This window comes from Nycticebus coucang, chromosome 2 (assembly GCF_027406575.1).
Source record: "Nycticebus coucang isolate mNycCou1 chromosome 2, mNycCou1.pri, whole genome shotgun sequence".
Lineage (NCBI taxonomy): Eukaryota > Metazoa > Chordata > Mammalia > Primates > Lorisidae > Nycticebus > Nycticebus coucang.
The window spans coordinates 116,263,359-116,281,760 of NC_069781.1; the positions used below are offsets into that span (position 1 = coordinate 116,263,359).

Sequence of the window (18,402 nt, forward strand, 5' to 3'; positions counted from 1 at the left end):
AGCAGAATAGATATCACTAAAGAGTTAGAAGATGTTAGAGGGGAAAAAAGAGGTCTTACCCTCAACAGTGACAAAAAGCTATGAAGCACCTAGAAATAAACCCAACAATTTCTCTTTCTTTGTTTAGTCTCTGAAGACTATGTTTTGAAATGTGGTTCCAGACACTTGAGGTCAAGTGTTTGGGTTTGGGGTTTCTCCGCTCTGTGTTGGTTTTCTTTACAGTTCTATAAAACCAAGATTGTTCTTTAAAGAAAGGGGCACATTCATCTCAAATTCATGTCAGGACCACTGCTGTCCTCTGAATCGGTGCTACCTACTCTATGATGAAGTCACTCACTCTCCTGCCTGTCACTGGAGTTCTGGAGTTGGCCATGTTACATAGTCATGGTCATGCTCTGAAAAGGGGGAGAAGAGAGTAGGCACAGTGGCTCACGCCTGTAATCCTAGCACTCTGGGAGGCCTAGGTGGGTGGATTGCTTGAGCTCCAGAGTTCAAGACCAGCCTGAACAAGAGTGAGACACTGCCTATACTAAAAATATAAAAACTAGGCTCCACACCCATAGCACAGTGGTTATGTGCTATGGCACCAGCCACATGCACCAAGGGTTACGGGTTTGAACCCAGCCCAGACCAGCTAAACAACAATAACAACTGCAACAAAAAAAATAGCTGGGCGTTGTGGTGGGCACCTGTAGTCCCGACTACATGGGAGGCTGAGGCAAGAGAATTGCTTAAGCCCAAGAGTTTGAGGTTGCTGTGAGCTGTGATGCAATGGCACTCTACTGAGGGCAACATAGTGAGACTCTTGTCTCAAAAAAAAAAAAAAAGAAAGAAAAGAAAAACTAGCCAGGCATTGTGGCAGGACCTTGTAGGCCCAGCTACTCAGGAGGCTGAGGCAGGAGGATCACTTGAGCCCAAGAGTTGGAAGTCATTGTAAGCTCTGATGATGGCACAGCATTCTATCCAGGGAGACAGAGTGAGACTGTTTCAAAAAAAGGGGAGGAAGCAGAAGCAAAGTGCATCAGTTTTGCATCAGTTTCCTATCACTGCTGTAAAAAAGCATCACAAAGTTAATGGCTTAAAAAAACATAAATTTATTTTGCAACAGTTCTGGAAGGCAGAAGCCTAAAATCAAGGTGTGGCAGTGCATGGCCCTCCTGAGGAGGGAAAAGGGGAGGACCCATCTCCCGCCTTTTCCAGAGTCTAGACGTCTCAGGGGTCTTCAAACTGTGGCCCGTGGGCCACATGAGGTGGTGTGATTGTATTTGTTCCCATTTTGTTTTTTTACTTCAAAATAAGATATGTGCATGTGCATAGGAATTTGTTCATAGTTTTTTTTTTTTTAAACTATAGTCTGGCCTTCCAGCGGTCTGAGGGACAGTGAACTGGTCCCCTGTTTAAAAAGTTTGAGGACCCCTGGTAGAGGCTGCCCACATCCCTTGGCTTGGGGCCCCTTCCTTTACCTTTAGAGCCAGCAGCACAGCATCTTCCAATCTCTCTCTGCCTTTGACCCTCCTGCCTCTTCATATGAGGACCCTGTGAGGACACTGGGCCCCCTGTATCATCCATTGTGACCTTTCTGTCTTAAAATCAGCTGCTTTGATACTTTAATTCCACCTGCAACCTTAATTCTCCTCTGCCATGCAATCTGATGTAGTCACAGGCTCCAAGGATGAAGTCATGGACATCTTTGTGGGGGGCTGTTAATCTGTCCACCATAACTAGGCAAGATGGACTCAAAGAAGCACCTCAGGTCTGGAGTCTGGGAGAATCAGCAACACCGTCTTTGAAAATCGGGGTCACTTCAAAAGGACACCTCCTTTCTCCTGCTGCAGCTAGTCCAAGCTGCCTCTGTTGGATGTCTGGAACCTTCCCAAGATGAGCCAACTGCTCACTCATGGCTGACTGATTGTCAGGGCTAAGAGACTATAGACCAACCAGCCATTTCCCCCAACAGATGGGGAATCTGTGGCCCAGACATTGGGTCCCTTGGTGGCAGTGTCCCTGCCCTTACACAGGTCCTGGATTAGAGAGGGAGTTATGCAGTAACCCCATCTTAGGCTGTCTTTGTGGCACCTGGGGCCTATGGAGACAGAACAGGGAGGCCCATCACAGAGTGGCACTTATTTGGAGCTTTTGTAAGACCATCAAGGCACCACCTGGTGCTCAGTCTTAACTGCTTTAAAATCCCCCCAGGACAGGGGTCCAAACATCTGTGCATCCCTCAGCATCTGAACATTCTTGTGTCCATTCACGCATTTTTCTAGGGAGAGAGGCCATGGGGGGAGGGATGGGGAAGAAACCCAGGAGCCATCCCCAGTTGGTCTTGGGCACCACAGGCTCACCTGGCAGGAATCCACCTTCCCGTCCAGATAGCCGGCACACACCATCCTGTCCGTGAGTGAGTGACCGTACAGGTCAGCACATAGGGTCTGGTCCAGCAGCTCCACAGTGGCTTTCTGCAGCACCTCTGGCTTGACCACTGCCCCAGTAGGGAGAGAGGAGCAGAGTAAGAGTGCCAGAGCCCTGGCAGCCACCCTGAGCCAGAAGGCTAAAGAGTGCATTCTCTCTGAGCCTCAGTTTCCCCAGCTGCAAGCCTGGCTGCTAGCAGCACCTGTCTGAGAAACCAGCAAAAGGTAAATACCCCACAGATGCCTCTGATAACATCTCAGGGGGTCCCAGATGCTTCCACCCAGGGGCTCAGACCCCAAACTCCAAGACAGCCTCAAGTCTTCTCTCCATCCCAACCTCCCTCTCTGAGTCATTCTTCTTGGCTCAACTATATCTAATACCTGCCCCCATCTCTCCCATCAGTCCTGCCTGGGTCATCCCATTCATTTCTTACCCACTTCTGCAGCTAGTCTGGTGCAGCCCTGCCAGATCCCTTCCTAACCAAGTAGTTGAATCAGATCTTGTCAACTCCAGCCTCCCCAGGGCCTTTGCACTTCTGCCCCACAGAATGTGCCCTACTTCCTCCTTTGTCTCTTCTCTCTGTGGACCCCTGTCGCTGCCTGAGAACCCCTTACTGGGTTCCTCCCCCTCTGATGCTTTATTGTGGATCATCTTATGCAATGCAGTAGCCACCAGCCACATGTGACTATTCAGGTGTAGATTGGAATGTATTAAAATGAAATACACATTAAAACTCAGTTTCTCGGGGCAGTGCCTGGCTCAGTGAGTAGGGTACCGGCCCCATATACCAAGGGGGGTAGGTTCAAACCCGGCCCCAGCCAAACTGCAACAAAAAAAATAGCCAGGTGTTGTGACTGGCGCCTGTTGTCCCAGCTACTTGGGAGGCTGAGGCAAGAGAATCGCCTAAGCCAAAGAGCTGGAGGTTGCTGAGAGCTGTGTGACGCCACAACACTCTCCCGAGGGCAGCAAAGTAAAACTCTGTCTCTAAAAAATAAATAAATAAAAATAAAACTCAGTTTCTCTAGGCTGAGCACGGTGGCTCACGCCTGTAATCCTAGCACTCTGGGAGGCTGAAGTAGTTTGATAGCCTGAGCTACAGCAAGATCCCCTCTCTAAAAATAGCCGGGTGGTGTGGCAGGTGTCTGTTGTCACAGCTACTTGAGAGGCTGAGGCAGGAGGATCGCTTGAGCCCAAGAATTCGAGGTAGCTGTGAGCTATGATGTCACAGCACTACTGAGGGTGACAAAGTGAGACTCTGTCTCAAAAAAAAAAATTGTACCCCATGATTGCATTAACGTACACAGCTATGATTTAATAAAAAAAAAAAAAAACTCAGTTTCTCTAACTGGCCACATCCCAAATGCATAGTAGCCAGCTGTGGCCAGGGTTTCCACTGTAAATTTCTGTCCGTTTTACTTTCTGCTCACCCCCTGAAATAGTGGGGGTGGCCCAGAGGAGCTCCAGTGGTTATTGATCAACTAGAATCATCATCAACTTTCTTTCCTCATTAGATCCTGCTGGAAAATATGTTTCATTCTTGCAAGGTGGAAACATTTTTTCTCAGGCACAGACCTGAGAAAACCTGAAGCAAAGCCCAACAGGACCTGCTAGGGAGTCGCAGACCCTGACAGAGTCATGACAGGTACCATGTATGAAAACCTGTAGATCGGCTGAGATAGCCTGTGCTTCATGGCTACTATATTGGATACAGTATTGGAGCCCTGGAATGTTCTAGACCAGGGCTTCCCAGTAGCAATCCCTGTGATAGTGGGAATGTTTTATTCCGTGTTGTCCACTCTTTCTAGAATGTGCCAGGCCCTCGCTGCCTCTCTGAGCTCACCCTTCCTGCCCTCATTGCAGGATGCCCTCCCCACCCCATGACGCCTTGTACATCTACCTGCCAGCCTCGCCTTCCAAGAACCCTGTCCTGCGTGCTGTTCCCCCAACTCATTTTTCTTGCAGCATCATGTGGATTTCCTTCCCAGAGTTAAAACCATCAAAGCACAGTCGATTCCCATTATTCACAGCAGTTCTGTTCCATAAACTCTCTGCGAACACTGAGTCAGTGAGTAATGAGTGAGTCCTGAGCCTCTGCTCCTAGAGGAAGCACAGGGGTAGGTTTCTGCCAGCCTGTGGTCATGTTTTATCAACTGATCAGTACAGAACCTCGCCTTATGTGTGTTTCTATTTAAAGATGCCTCATTGGGCCAGGTGGAGTGACTCACACCTATAATTCATAGCATTTTGGGAGGCCAAGACAGGAGGATCACTTGAGGCCAGGAGTTTGAAATCAGCCTGGGCAATATAGCAAGATGCCATCTCTACAAAAAAAAAAAAAAAAACAAAATTGAAAATTAGCCAGGCAGCCAGGCACAGTGGCTCACAGCTATAATCCTAGTACTTTGGGAAGCTGAGGCAGGTGGATTGCTTGAGCTCAGGAGTTCAAGACAGCCCGAGCAAGAGCAAGACCCTCTCTCTACTAAAAATAGAAAAGCTGGGTGAGGGGCTCTTCTACAAATGGAACTTTGTCCTCGAAGTGAGAACAATGTAACCTAAATATTGTACCCTGATATTAATTTGAATAAAAATTTTAAAAAACAAACAAAAAAATAAAAATAGAAAAACTAACCAAGTATGGTGGTGGGTGCCTATAGTCCCAGCTACTTGGGAGGCTGAGGCAAGAGGATTTCTTGAGCTCAAGAATTTGAGATTGCTGTGAGCTATGATGCCACTGCACTCTGCCCAGGGCAACAAAGTGAGGCTTTGTCTAAAAAAAAAAAAATTTAGCCAGCCATGGTGGCACATGCCTGTAGTCCTAGCTACTCAGGAGGATGAGGTGGGAGGAAGGCTTGACCCTTAGGAGTTAGAGGCTACAGTAAGCTGTGACTGTACTACTGCACTTTGGCCTGGGAAACAAAGTGAGACTCTGTCTCTAAAAAATTTTAAAAGGCACCTTATTCAATATAGAAAGGATGCCAAAAAAAGTATACACATTTTGAGAAAGAAAAAACTATATTAAAATTATAATAATAGGCCAGCAAGGTGGCTCACACCTGTAATCCTAGCACTCTGGGAGGCCAAGGCAGGAGGATTGCTTGAGCTCATGGATTCGAGACCAGCCTGAGCTAGACCAAGACCCCATCTCCATAAAAATAGAAAAACTGGGTGGTTTCTTTGGCTCAAAGGAGTAGGGCACCGGCCCCATATACCAGAGGTGGCGGGTTCAAACCCAGCCCCGGCCAAAAAAAGAAAAACTGAGGCAAGAAGATCATTTGAGCCAAGAGTTGGAGGTTGCTGTGAGCTATGATGCTATAGCACTCTACCCAGGGCATTAGCTTAAGAGTCTATCTCAAAAAAATAAATAAAATTCTAATAATATATACCAATAACAAAAGATAAATAATACAAGTCATGTTGAGCACCTCTTGTAATTGCAGAAATCAAATATAACTTGAGTATGACAAATTTAGTACAGTTTTTTCCTTTCTTAAAATGTGTATGCATTTTTGGCACCTTCTGTATATACAGTTGATTTATTAATAGAAGGCACTATCACTCCTGCTTGAGGGAAGCGTCTCTGACACATGGATTTTCTCATCAAGGCTCAGCACAGCCTCTTTGCACTGAGGACTGCCACCCGGCACTTCAGTACACTCCGTAGACATTCTAAACAATGACAGGCCAACAATAAAAAAAACAAAAACGCAAAAAAACATGGCTCTCAGAAGCCCTCAAAGACACTGTTCACAGAATGAGCTAAAACAAGAAGGTGAAATGTGGCCTCGTCTGAGTTCAGCTGGGACTGTGCCCATCGGGCAACTCAAATTGTCCACTGTTTTGTGTGTGTCTACGAAAGACCACAAAAGTCCCATGTGTCTCAATGCTGAGTTACAAATAAATCTCAGCAAGTAGTCAAATTCAAGAACACAGAATCAGAGACTAATGAGGATCGACTGTGCATTGCTTGCCACCTTCTTTGGCCACTGCCTGCCTGGGGTGGGGGAAGATGCTTACGGAAGTCCTCCTTGAGGTAGCCCCAGCCCGAGATCAGACACTTCTTGCTGGGTGGGAAGATGTGCGTGGCCGCGGGGAGGCACACGGGCTGGATGTACCTGCCCAAAGGCAGAGGGCGGCTCAGCTCCAGCACCGCCACGTCGAAGTCAGCCGTGTCTGAGTTGTAGAGAGGGTGCTTGATGATCCGCGCCACCCGGGCCCTCACGGTGCTGGCCTCAGAGCCACTGAGGTAGGTCGTGCCCGCATAGGCAACCCACTCCCTTGGGTCTTGAAATCTGCAGGGGCAAACCCCAGCTCAGAGGCCACCCGGCAGCACACTCACCTTGGGCAAAAAAATTTAAGGCAGTGCCAAAAATCTCAGTTGTCAAGATAAAGAATATTGTGATGTAGTATTTTGAAAAATCAAAAATGGATGCCAGAAATACCCACGGTGAACAAAACATCAATTATTAGTAGTCATCAGAGAAACTGCAAATCAAAGCCACCATGAAATACCGCTTCACACTCATTAGGGTGGCTGTCCTCAAAAGAATAAAAAATAATGAGTGTCAACAGGATATGGAGAAATTGGAACACCCGTACATTGCGGTGAGGATGTAAAATGGTGCAGACATTATGGAAAATAGTCTGGTGTCGTCCCCCAAAATTAAAGACAAAGTTACCATGTAAACCAGCAATTCCAATCCTGGATATCTACCCAAAGGAACTTGGGTAGATACTTGCACAGATACTGGCATATAAGATTTGAACAGATATTTGTACACCCATGTTCACAGCATCACTCTTCATGACAGTCAAAATGTGGGAGCAACCCAAATGTTCATAGACAGATCATGGATAAACACAATGTGGTCCATCCAAATGGTGGAACATGATTCAGCCTTAAAAAGGAAGGAGATTATTGGTTTTGGTTTTTGATTTATTTTGAGACAGTCTCATTCTGTCACTCTGGGTAGAGTGCTGTGGCATCATAGCTCACAGCAACCTCAAACTCCTGGGCTTAAGCGATTCATTTGCCTCAGCCTCCCAAGTAGCTGGGACTACAGGCACCTGTCATAATGTCTCTGTTTTTTAGAGATGGGGTCTCGCTCTTGATCAGGCTGATCTTGAACCTGTGGGCTCAAGCAATCTACCTGGCTCGGCCTCCCAGAGTGCTAGGATTACAGGTATGAGCCACCCACCTGGCCCTAGTTTTTCTATTTTTAATAGAGACGGGGTCTCACTCTTGCTCACTTGCTCAGTCTGGTCTCAAACTCGTGAGCTAAAGCAGTCCACCTACCTTGGCCTCCCAGAGTGCTGAGATTACAGGAGTAAGCCACTACACCCAGCCCAAAAGGAAGATTTTGACACAGGCTCCAACATGGATGAACCTCGGACATTATGCTCAGTGAAATAAGCCAGTTGCAAAAGGACAAATCTGTATGACTCCACTCATGAAGTCCCAAGAGCCATCAGATTCAAAGACAAAAAGTAGAATGGTGGGTGCCAGGGGCTGCAGAGGGGATGGAAGTTAGTGTTTCACAGGGACAGAGTTCAGTCTGGGAAGTTGAGAAAGTTCTGGTGGCTCAGTGCCTGTGGCTCAAGCAGCTAAGACGCCAGCCACATACATCTGAGCTGGCGGATTCGAATCCAGCCCAGGCCCGCCAAACAACAATGATGACTGCAACCAAAAAATAGCCAGGTGTTGTGGCAGGCACCTGTAATCCCAGCTACTTGGGAGGCGGAGGCAGGAGAATTGCTTGAGCCCAGGAAATGGAGGTGGTTGTGAGCTGTGATGCCATGGCAGTCTACCCAGGGTGACAGCTTAAGGCTCTGTCTCAAAAAAAAAAAAAAAAAAGAAAGTTCTGGAGATAGAGGGTAGTGATGGCTATATTGTGAATGTGCTTAATATTGCTGAACTATAATGGTTAAATGGTAAATTATGTCATATATAACTTACCACAATTAAAAAAATAAATTAGGCTTGGCACCCATAGCACAGTGGTTACCACGGCAGCCACATACACCAAGACTGGCAGGTTCAAAGCCAGCCTGGGCTAGCTAAACAACAATGACAACTGCAACAAAAAAATTATCAAGGGGTTGTGGCCGGCACCTGTAGGCCCAGCTACTTGGGAGGCTGAGGCAAGAGAATTGCTTAAGCCCAAGAGTTTTAGGTTGGGGCGGTGCTTGTGGCTCAAGGAGTAGGGTGCCAGTCCCATATGCCGGAGGTGGTGGGTTCAAACCCAGCCCTGGCCAAGAAACCACAAAAGAAAAAAAAAAAAAAAGAGTTTTAGGTTGCTATGAGCTGTGACACCACAGCACTCTACCAAGTGTGACAGTGAGACTCTATCTTAAATAATAATAATAAAATTTAAAATTAATTAATTAAAACAATAATATGTTCAGATTCAGCAAGAAAGCAGAAAGCACAGGAGAGAGAGAGAAAGAAAATAAAAAAGAGGGCCAGGTTTGGTGGTTCATGCTGTAATCCTAGCACTCTGGAAGGCCAAAGCAGGTGGATCATTTGAGCTTAGGAGTTCAAGACCAGCCTGAGCAAGAGTGTCTCTGCTAAAAAAAAAAAGAAAAGAAAAGAAATAGCCGGGCATCATGGCAGGTGCCTATCCTAGCTACTCAGGAGGCTGAGGAAAGAGGACCTCGTGAGCCCTAGAGTTTAAGGTTGCTATAATCTACAACATCATGGCACTCTACCTAGGGCAAGAGGGTGAGACTCTGTCTCAAACAAAAACAAAGTTTCAAGGGAAATGCTTTGAGGAATCTCAGGAGCCATGTGACCTCCAGAGCAGGAGGGAGATGGGGGAAAGACAGAAGTATCAGGTTTGGATCTGAGCCCACAGGAACACGGGGTTACAGGCCATGGGTGGGACTTACTCATTGAAGCAGTGGGCGGCAGACACCAGCCATTGGGCACTGATGATGGTGGCCCCACAGAAGTGCTCCTTATTTTCTCGAAGGCTGACTTGCCAAGGGAACTCCCCTGGGGATGCTTCCACACCGCCCACAATCCTGCCGGCTGTCTTCCAGGCAGGCTGCAAACCACAGTCTGCAAGATAGAAGGTTACCAGCCAGGACCCCAAGAAAGTAGGACCTCAGGCCAATCTCCCCAGAACATCTGCTCCAAGTCTCTCATCTACGGCCCCCAGTTCAAAGAGATGCTCAGGTGTCCCCCCTCCCTCCCCACCACACATACTCCTTTGGGGTCTCCCCATTCCTCCCGCCTCAGCATCTCCATCTGGCCTATCCTGGCACACAGGTCAAATGCCCAAAGTCACATGCACCAACTAGGGGCTGAGAAAGGTCTCTATCCAGGGATCTTTTCTCTGCCCCAATGCAAAAGCCATGCAGCCTTCCCTCTGCCACATCGCACGTTGTCATACTGTTGACATACTGTTGACAGGTACAGGGTGGGAACTTCACAAACACTTCTGAATTGAATGTGGGCCGTACTGACTCATAAACCAGAGTTGAGTCCTTGCTTGCTTTCATTTCTATCTGCCTGGTGGACAATTTCTTCCTCTTCCTCCCTTCACTGAACCTTCCTTCTGACCTCCCAACTTCCACTAACATTGCTGTGCAGTATGGGTTAACTCAGCAGGCCTGCATTGTCCAAATCCTACACATCTCAAAGAAAGGTCTGGTCCTTGATCAACTTCTTGAGGGGAGGTAATCTTTTTTTTTTTTCTTTTCTGAGACAGTCTCACTATGTTGCCCTCAGTAGAGTGCTGTGGCATCACAGCTCACAGCAACCTCAAACTCTTGGGCTTAAGCAGTTCTCTTGCCTCAGCCTCCCCAAGTAGCTGGGACTACAGGCGCCCACCACAACAGTTGGCCTATTTTTTTTTTTTTTATTGTTGCAGTTGTCATTGTTATTTTAGCTGGCCCAGGCGGGGTTCTAACCTGCCACTCTCAGTGTATGTGGCTGGCACTCCACCCACTGAGCTACGGGTGCTGCCGGGAGGTAATATTTAAGACCTTAAATTATCTAGCCTGAAAATAGTGTTTTGTTTACCTGGGGTCTTGGACCACTCCAGAGAGTTCGAAGTTTATGGTGACCATCTGACTTATAATGGGGACCTTGGGCTGTGTTGGCATCCAGAGGGGTTGGGAAACTAAATGTTCTGTTTTTTGTTTTATTTTGGTTTTTTTTTTGAGACAGATTCTCACTCAGTAGCCTTGAGTAGAGTGCCATGGCATTATCTGAGCTCACAGCAACCTCAAATTCTTGGTCGCAAGTCATCCCCTTGTCTCAGCCTCCTGAGTGGCTGGGACTACAGATGCCTGCCACAACACCTGGCTAGTTTTTCTATTTTTAGTAGAGATGAGGTCTCTCACTTTGCTCAGGCTTGTGTCAAACTCCTGAGCTCAGACAATCCACCTACCTCAGCCTCTCAGAGTGCTAAGATTAAAGGCATGAGCCATCATGCCTGGCCGAATGTCATGGATTGAATTTTATCTCTCCCCCTAAATCCTAACCCCCAGAACTTGTGAATGTGACCTTGTTTGGAAATAGGATCATTGCAGATATAATTAGTTTAGATGAGGTCCTACTGAAGTAGAGTGGGCCCTGATCCAATGGCTGGTGTCCTTACAAAAAGGGAATATTTGGACACAGACATGCACACAGGGAGAAGGCCAAAGAATGCTGAAGATAGCCAATGACCACCAGAAGCCACGAGAGACCTGGGATAGATCCTCCCTCACAGACTCAGGAAGAACCAGTCCTGCTGACACTTTAGTCTTAGACTTCTGGCCTCCAGAACTGGCAGTCAATAAATGTCATTTATTTAAGCCACCCCATCTTTGTATTTTTTTTTTTTGAGACAGAGTCTCATTATGTCACCCTCAGTAGAGTGTTGTGCTGTCACAGCTCACAGTAACCTCCAACTCTTGGGCTCAAGCGATTCTCTTCCCTCAGCCTCCCAAGTAGCTGGGACTACAGGCATCTGCCACAATGCCTGGCTATTTTTTGGTAGCAGTTGTCATTATTGTTTAGCAGGTCCGGGCTGGGCTTGAACCTGCCAGCCTTGGTGTATGTGGCCCTACTCATTGAGCGCTATGGCGCTGAGCCCCATCTTTGTATTTTGTCACAGCAGCCCTAGCAAGCACATACCCTGAAGGGGTCTCTGCAAGCACTAGGTGCCCCAGTAAAAACTCTGGACACTGAGGCTCAGATGAGCTCTCTAGTGAGCAGCTTTGTGTATGTTGTCAGGTTGTCACCAGGATAACTAAGTGCTGTCCATGCTGGGAGAGGATGCCCGGAAGTCCCTGCCTGGTTTCTCCAAGACTTTGCCTGATGTTTCTTTTTTCCTTTGCTGACTTTCCTTTCTTTTCCTTTCACTGGTATTTCACTATTCCTGGTATTCGTGATGTCCCTTTCAATGTAAGAAGCTAGAAGCATGAGTATAACAGCTTTTCTGAATTCCATGAGTACTTTTAGTGAATCACTGAACCTGAGGGTGGTCTTTGGGATTCCCCAGCCGTAGTGGCCAATTTCAGTTAGCCTCATGAAGTTTGGACACCTGTATGTCTCCTTGCCATAGTCATCCTCCACTTCCAAGTACTAGATTCTATAAGTGTTCCTTTCACCGTTTTGCAAGTTTCAAAATTATTATTTATTTTTATTTTTATTTTTATTTTTTGCAGTTTTTGGCCGGGGCTGGGTTTGAACCCGCCACCTCCAGCATATGGAGCCGGTGCCCTACCCTTCTGAGCCACAGGCGCCGCCCAAGTTTCAAAATTATTATACAGGAGTCCGCCTTATCCTGGAGGAGTATGTTCCAAAACCCTCAAAGGATGCCTCAGACTGTGTATAATATGAAGCCCTATATATACTGTTTTCTCCTGTACTACACAGCTACGATAAAATTATACATTTGGCATAGTAAGACATTAACAACGATAACTAATTTAAAAAGAGGACAATTACAGCTGAGCATGGTGGTGCATGTCTATAGTCACAGATACTCAGGAGGCTGAGGTGGGAGGATCTGTTGAGTCCAGAAGTTTAAGACCAGCTGGGGCAATATAGGGAGATCCTGTCTCATTAAAAAACTGAGGAGATGCAGGTGGCACTTGTAGTTCAAGGAGTAGGGCACTGGCCCCATGTACCAGAGGTGGCAGGTTCAAACCTGGCCCCAGCCAAAAACTGGAAAAAAAAAAAAAAAGAAGAAGAATTTTATATATATATATATATATATGTCTTATATATATATATATAAGTCTGAGGAAATGCTCAGTGCCCGTAGCACAGTGGTTATGGCACCAGCCATATACACCGAGGGTGGTGGGTTCGAACCCGGCCTGGACCAGCTGAACAACTGCAACCAAAAAATAGCCAGGCATTGTGGTGAGCGCCTATAGTCCCAGCTACTTGGGAGGCTGAGGTGAGGGAATCACTTAAGCCCAAGAGTTGGAGGTTGCTGTGAGCTGTGATGCCATGGCACTCTACCAAGGGTGACAAAGTGAGACTCTGTCTCAAAAAAATAAAAAATAAATAAATAAATACTATATAAAACAGTAGCTTATTTTTGTATTGATATATATCTTATCTTCCCCTCCTGATTATTGACTACGTGTGTGTGTGACAGGATCTTGTTCTGTGGCCCTAGGAAGAGAGCAGTGGCTCACTGCACCCATCAACTCCTGGGTTCAAGAGACCCTCTTGCCTCAGCCTCCTGTGTAGCTGGCACACGTCACCATGCCCAGCTAAATTTTTCTACTTTGAGTACAGACGGGATCTCACTCTGGTCTTGAACTCCTGAACTTAACCAATCTACCCACCCCAACCTCCCAGAGTGCTAGGTTTACAGGCACGAGCCACTGCGCCCAGCCTTCTTACAGCATTTTACCTGTTAACATCTGTTCTTTACATCCCTCTGGTAACCCCTGCACTGCTGACAGGACAGAGCTCCAGTTCTTGATATTCAAGACTTCTCACGGTCTGGCTGGAGACTATCTTTTCAGGCTGATACCTTCTCCTTGCTCACCCCAGGAGTCTCCACTTCACACACTTGGGTTTTTCCTTTTCTGTGCCTTTTGCTCATGTCTTGCCCTGTACCGTGGTAGCCCCTCCCTTTTCTCTCCTCAGCTCCTATGGATGCCAGGCCCGTGTGCCCATGTGTGCAGTGAGCCAGGGAGCAAAGCCGATAGCTGACCATGGAAGGGGACGTGGCCCAGAGAGCAGGCCAGATAAGCAGACTGACCACAGTGCGCCTCATCAGATCCATCGGCGCAGTCTACTCTGTCATCACACTCTGGGTTCACTTGGGTCACACACTGGCTATTCTGGCAGGAAAAGGAGCTCCCTGGACAGAGGCCTGAGGACAGAGAAGAGGCAAGTTCCTGACCTCGCTCTACTTCTGACTCCAGCGAGGTACCGCTGTCCACATGGAAACTCCAGAGTGTGGAAAACATCTCTTATCCGTTCATACATCTCTAAATATTTCAGAAATAATTATCTTGGAATAAGTACAGAGAATAATAACAGAAGAACACCAGTCAGTGCCAAGGCTGGGGCTGCATAGCAGAAACATATGTGAGCCTCATGTGAACGCTCAGATTTTCTAGTAGCTACAAATTTAAAAAAGTAAGAAACAGGTTAAATTCAAATTTCAAAAACCGTGGGAAAGTACATATCACATAAAAGATGTCTAACCAAAAAGACATGCATTTAACCAAAGATGTGAGATGAGCATGTTTCGGATCTGGCAATTCAACTTTCAGTACTTTATAATTGAGGATTTTTCTAAATTGATTTTTCTTTTTTAACAACAAGCTTCCACCTCTTTTTTAAAAACAGACAAACCAATATTTTTTTCTCATTACCATGAATGGCCATATACAATTCAAAGTGCCTCCTCTTTAAACACTTTGCTCACACAGGGCCATGAATCTGTCTCCTCCATAGGAAGCTGGGAAACCAGCCCCAAACCAGCATTTACAATGTTCCAGGAGCTTATTTTGCTTACTTTTTTTTTTTTTGAGACAGAGCCCCAAGCTATCGCCCTGGGTAGAGTGCTATGGCATCACAGCTCACAGCAGCCTCAAACTCCTGGACTTAAGCGATTCTCTTGCCTTAGCCTCCCAAGTAGCTGGGACTACAGGCGCCTGCCACAACACCCAGCTAATTTTGTTGTTGTTGTCATGGTTGTTTGGTGGGCCCAGGCTGGATTCGAACCTGCCAGCTCTGGTGTATGTGGCTGGCGCCTTAGCTGCTTGAGCTACAGGCACTACCGTTATTTTGTTTACTTGAAAGAAGTCTTAGGAAAGCTCTGCAGGTACCTGCAAACAGAGGAAATGACAGAGAAAAAAATATACCTGATTTTAGGTCTTTTTCTGCCAGTGGCCTCTCATGGCTTCCTGTAGCAAACAGAGCAGATATAAGCTCATTCAGTGAACGGTGAAATTCTGTGAAAACATCTAACTGTAGATGGCTCAATAAGACCTCAACCAGCATGTGGGGTTTGGTAGGGAAGGAACCATAAATGGGGCAAATCATAAAGCTGTACCTTCTCCCATCGGGGTCACTTAATGACTTCAATAAATGGAGATTTTTTTTTTTTTTTTGTAGAGACAGAGTCTCACTTTATGGCCCTCGGTAGAGTGCCGTGGCATCACACAGCTCACAGCAACCTCCAACTCCTGGGCTTAAGGGATTTTCTTGCCTCAGCCTCCCGAGCAGCTGGGACTACAGGCGCCCGCCACAACGCCCGGCTATTTTTTGGTTGCAGTTTGGCCGGGGCTGGGCTTGAACCCGCCACCCTCGGTATATGGGGCCGGCGCCTTACCGACTAAGCCACAGGCGCCGCCCGAGATTTTTTTTTTTTTTGAGACTGAGTCTCACTTTATGGCCCTCGGTAGAGTGCCGTGGCATCACACAGCTCACAGCAACCTCCAACTCCTGGGCTTTAAGCGATTCTCTTGCCTCAGCCTCCCGAGTAGCTGGGACTACAGGCACCCGCCACAACACCAGGCTAGATTTTTTTTTTTTTTTTAAACAGAGCCTCAAGCTGTCACCCTGGATAGAGTATGTGGCGTCACAGCTGACAGCAACTTCTAACTCCTGGGCTTAAGCAATTCTCTTGCCTCAGACTCCCAAGTGGCTGGGACTACAGGCGCTCGCCACACTGCCTGGCTATTTTTTGGTTGTAGTTGTTATTGTTGTTTGGCAGGCCCAGGCTGGATTGGAACCCGCCCACTCTGGTGCATGTGGCTGGTGCCTTAGCTGCTTGAGCTACAGGTGCCAAGCCAATCAATGGAGATTTAATAAAACCTACTATTTCTCAGTCTCATAGCACTCAGTAGCCACAATAGCTGGTGGTCCCCACATCAGGAGGCACAGACAGGGAACATTTCCATGACCAAGGGAAGTTCTTTCTATGAGATAGCCCTGGGGCAGAGGTCACTAGTACCTCAATCAGCATGTCAGGCTTGGTGGGGAGGGAACCATAAACGTCCTGCACAGAAAGGTGAAAGGGACAAATCTGTAAACCTAACAACACTCTGGTGTCTGGCTCTCCAGTTGCGACCTGCTGCACTGGACAATTTTAGAGCATAGCATTTGCTCTTATTTCTGTAGCAAGAGTTGGCCAACTACTGCGATGGGCCAAATCCGGCCCACTGCTTGTTATTATAAATAAAGTTTTATCAGCACACAGCCACACTCATTGTTTTATGTATTGTCACAGGCTGTGCTTGTGCTACAATATAGAATTGGGTAGTTGTCACAGTACCCAAATAATTACACCCTGGTCCTTTACAGAAAGAGGTTGCTGACTCCTGGTCTATACCACTGAGGCGAAAGCAAGGTGGGTGTGTTTTGTTTTCATGGGATGGGGTGATGATTAAAAAGCTAAAATGGCATGCAATTTGCTATGGCTTCCCTCCCACAGCAGCCAACACCAGCCTTCTCCTGATGGTGTCTGGTCTTTATTGCCTGCTTACCCATGAGCTCTGCTGACACAATGGTGCCATAGGCAGCCAGGGGGATGTCCTGTTCTTGCAGCCTCGCCTGGATCCCCTGCTGTAGTAGCTCTTCCTCCACACCCCTGCTCAGGGGCAGGAGGACTCGTAGCTGGAAGTGCAGCTGGAAATGCACGAGGACACTGGTGTTCCCGTCCCTACAGGGAGGAGAAGAGGCCCTTGGAGAGAGAGGGACTCCTCCCTGCTGGGATCTTCTAGAATCTTCTGAAATTCTCCAGAATCTCCCAGAAGTCCAGTAAGTTTCCTTCACTAAGTAGAGGCTCCAACTCACCTGTAACCCAGCACTGTGCAGCCCACGCAGCTCGACTCTAACTCTGTCTTCTGAAAGCTACTTACAAACTGCAATGGAGACACCAGCAAATGTTGAGTCCCATGGCACCAGCACCCTGCCACCAGGGAGCCTGTCATGCTCAAGGAACCTGGAGAGGCGGTCAGTTCCATGGGAAAGTATCTCCTTCTAAACTCGGTAAATGGAGAAGGTTGGCAGAGCCATGTGAATGACAGGAAGGGGCATTCTGAAGTTATTCACATAAAAATATTGCTCCATTAACAGACAGATGGTTAATACAATGGGATACAGTCAGTCATAAAAAAGGAATAAATTCCACTTCTGGGGACAGATCCAAAAGAAATGAAGGCAGGATTGAAGAGACACCCGCACACCAATGTTCACAATGGCAAAGGTGGAAACAACACAAGCAGGTCTATCAAGAAATAAATGAATAAAAACAATATGGTCCAGCCACGGTTGGTCTGAAGGTACTGACTTATCTCACATGATTGTTCCAATGTGAACCATCCACTGGAATAACACTCAGCCATGAAAAGGAAGGAGGCTCTGACAGGCTACAGCGTGGATGGACCTTGAGGACATCGTGCTCAGTGAGAGAAGCAGACACAGAAGGACACACAGTGTGAGATTCTATTTATGTGAAATGTCCAGAACAGGAAGATCTACAGAGTTGGGAAATGGATTCATGGTTGTCAAGGGTTGGGGGAGGAGATGGAGGTGGTGAGTGACTGCTGCTGAGGATGGGACTTCCTTTTGGGGTGATGAGAATGTTCTGGAATTAGAGGTGATGACTGCACAACATTGTGAATATATTAAATGCCACTGAATTGTATCCTTTTTTGTGTGTGATGAAGTCTCACTATAAGAGTGCAGTGGCATCACAGCTCACAGCAACCTCCAACTCTTGGGCTTTAGCGATTCTCTTGCCTCAGCTTCCCAAGTAGCTGGGACTGTAAGTGCCCATCACAATGTCTGGCTATTTTTTTTTGTTGCAGTTGCCATTGTTGTTTAGCAGGCCCAGGCTGGGTTCGAACCTGCCAGCCTTGGTGTATGTGGCCAATGCTGTAACCACTGTGCTACAGGCACTGAGCCTGAATTGTATACTTAAAAAAAAATTAATTTTATGTTATATGAATTTTATACTTTAATAAAATCTTGTGGCTGAGCCAACCCTGTTAACACAAGTGCAAACAAAGGCTCTTAGGAATCTTCTTGTCCTTCCTATGCTATGTGAGCAACCAACTGCCCAGCATTCCTGAGATGATCCAAGTTCTAATACAGATAGTCCTAGGAACCCCAGCAGTCGTAGGCAAACTGGGCAGTTTTCACTCTAGATGTTATCCCCAGCACAGCCCGGCACTCAGGTCCCACAGCCCCACTCCTGTACCTGGGCCTGCTGTCCTTGGCCGATTCTTTCTCGCCTCTTCCCTGCTGAGTTTGGCAGCCACCCCTTGTGGGATAAATGAGGACCCTGGAAGTCACGTCTACCTGGCACCGCAGAAGAGGACCTTACTTAGAAACAGGATCTTTGAGGGTGTAATTAGTCAAGGAGTAGGGCGGGCCCTGAGGCAATGGCTGGTGTCCTAAGAAGACAGAGAGAGACACAGAGCCCCACAGAGACAGAGAGAGGTGGCCACCTGATGGGGGGGGGGGCGAGGGGGCAGAGACTGGAGAGATGCAGCCACAGCTGGGGACTGCTGGCC

The 18,402-nt window shown here is 47.2% G+C and overlaps 1 protein-coding gene across 1 annotated transcript in view; it reads right to left on the reverse strand.

Annotated features, from left to right (window-relative positions):
* TMPRSS9 (transmembrane serine protease 9) overlaps window positions 1-18,402 on the reverse strand; it is a 58,092-nt gene that overhangs the window by 14,027 nt on the left and 25,663 nt on the right. The window contains exons 4-10 of the mRNA XM_053580918.1: window positions 16,679-16,746; window positions 16,369-16,544; window positions 14,743-14,784; window positions 13,629-13,742; window positions 9,298-9,469; window positions 6,427-6,701; window positions 2,346-2,482 (exon numbers count right to left, since the gene is read on the reverse strand). Of these exons, the coding sequence (XP_053436893.1) occupies window positions 2,346-2,482; window positions 6,427-6,701; window positions 9,298-9,469; window positions 13,629-13,742; window positions 14,743-14,784; window positions 16,369-16,544; window positions 16,679-16,746 (984 nt within the window). The remainder of the gene's footprint in view (window positions 1-2,345; window positions 2,483-6,426; window positions 6,702-9,297; window positions 9,470-13,628; window positions 13,743-14,742; window positions 14,785-16,368; window positions 16,545-16,678; window positions 16,747-18,402) is intronic.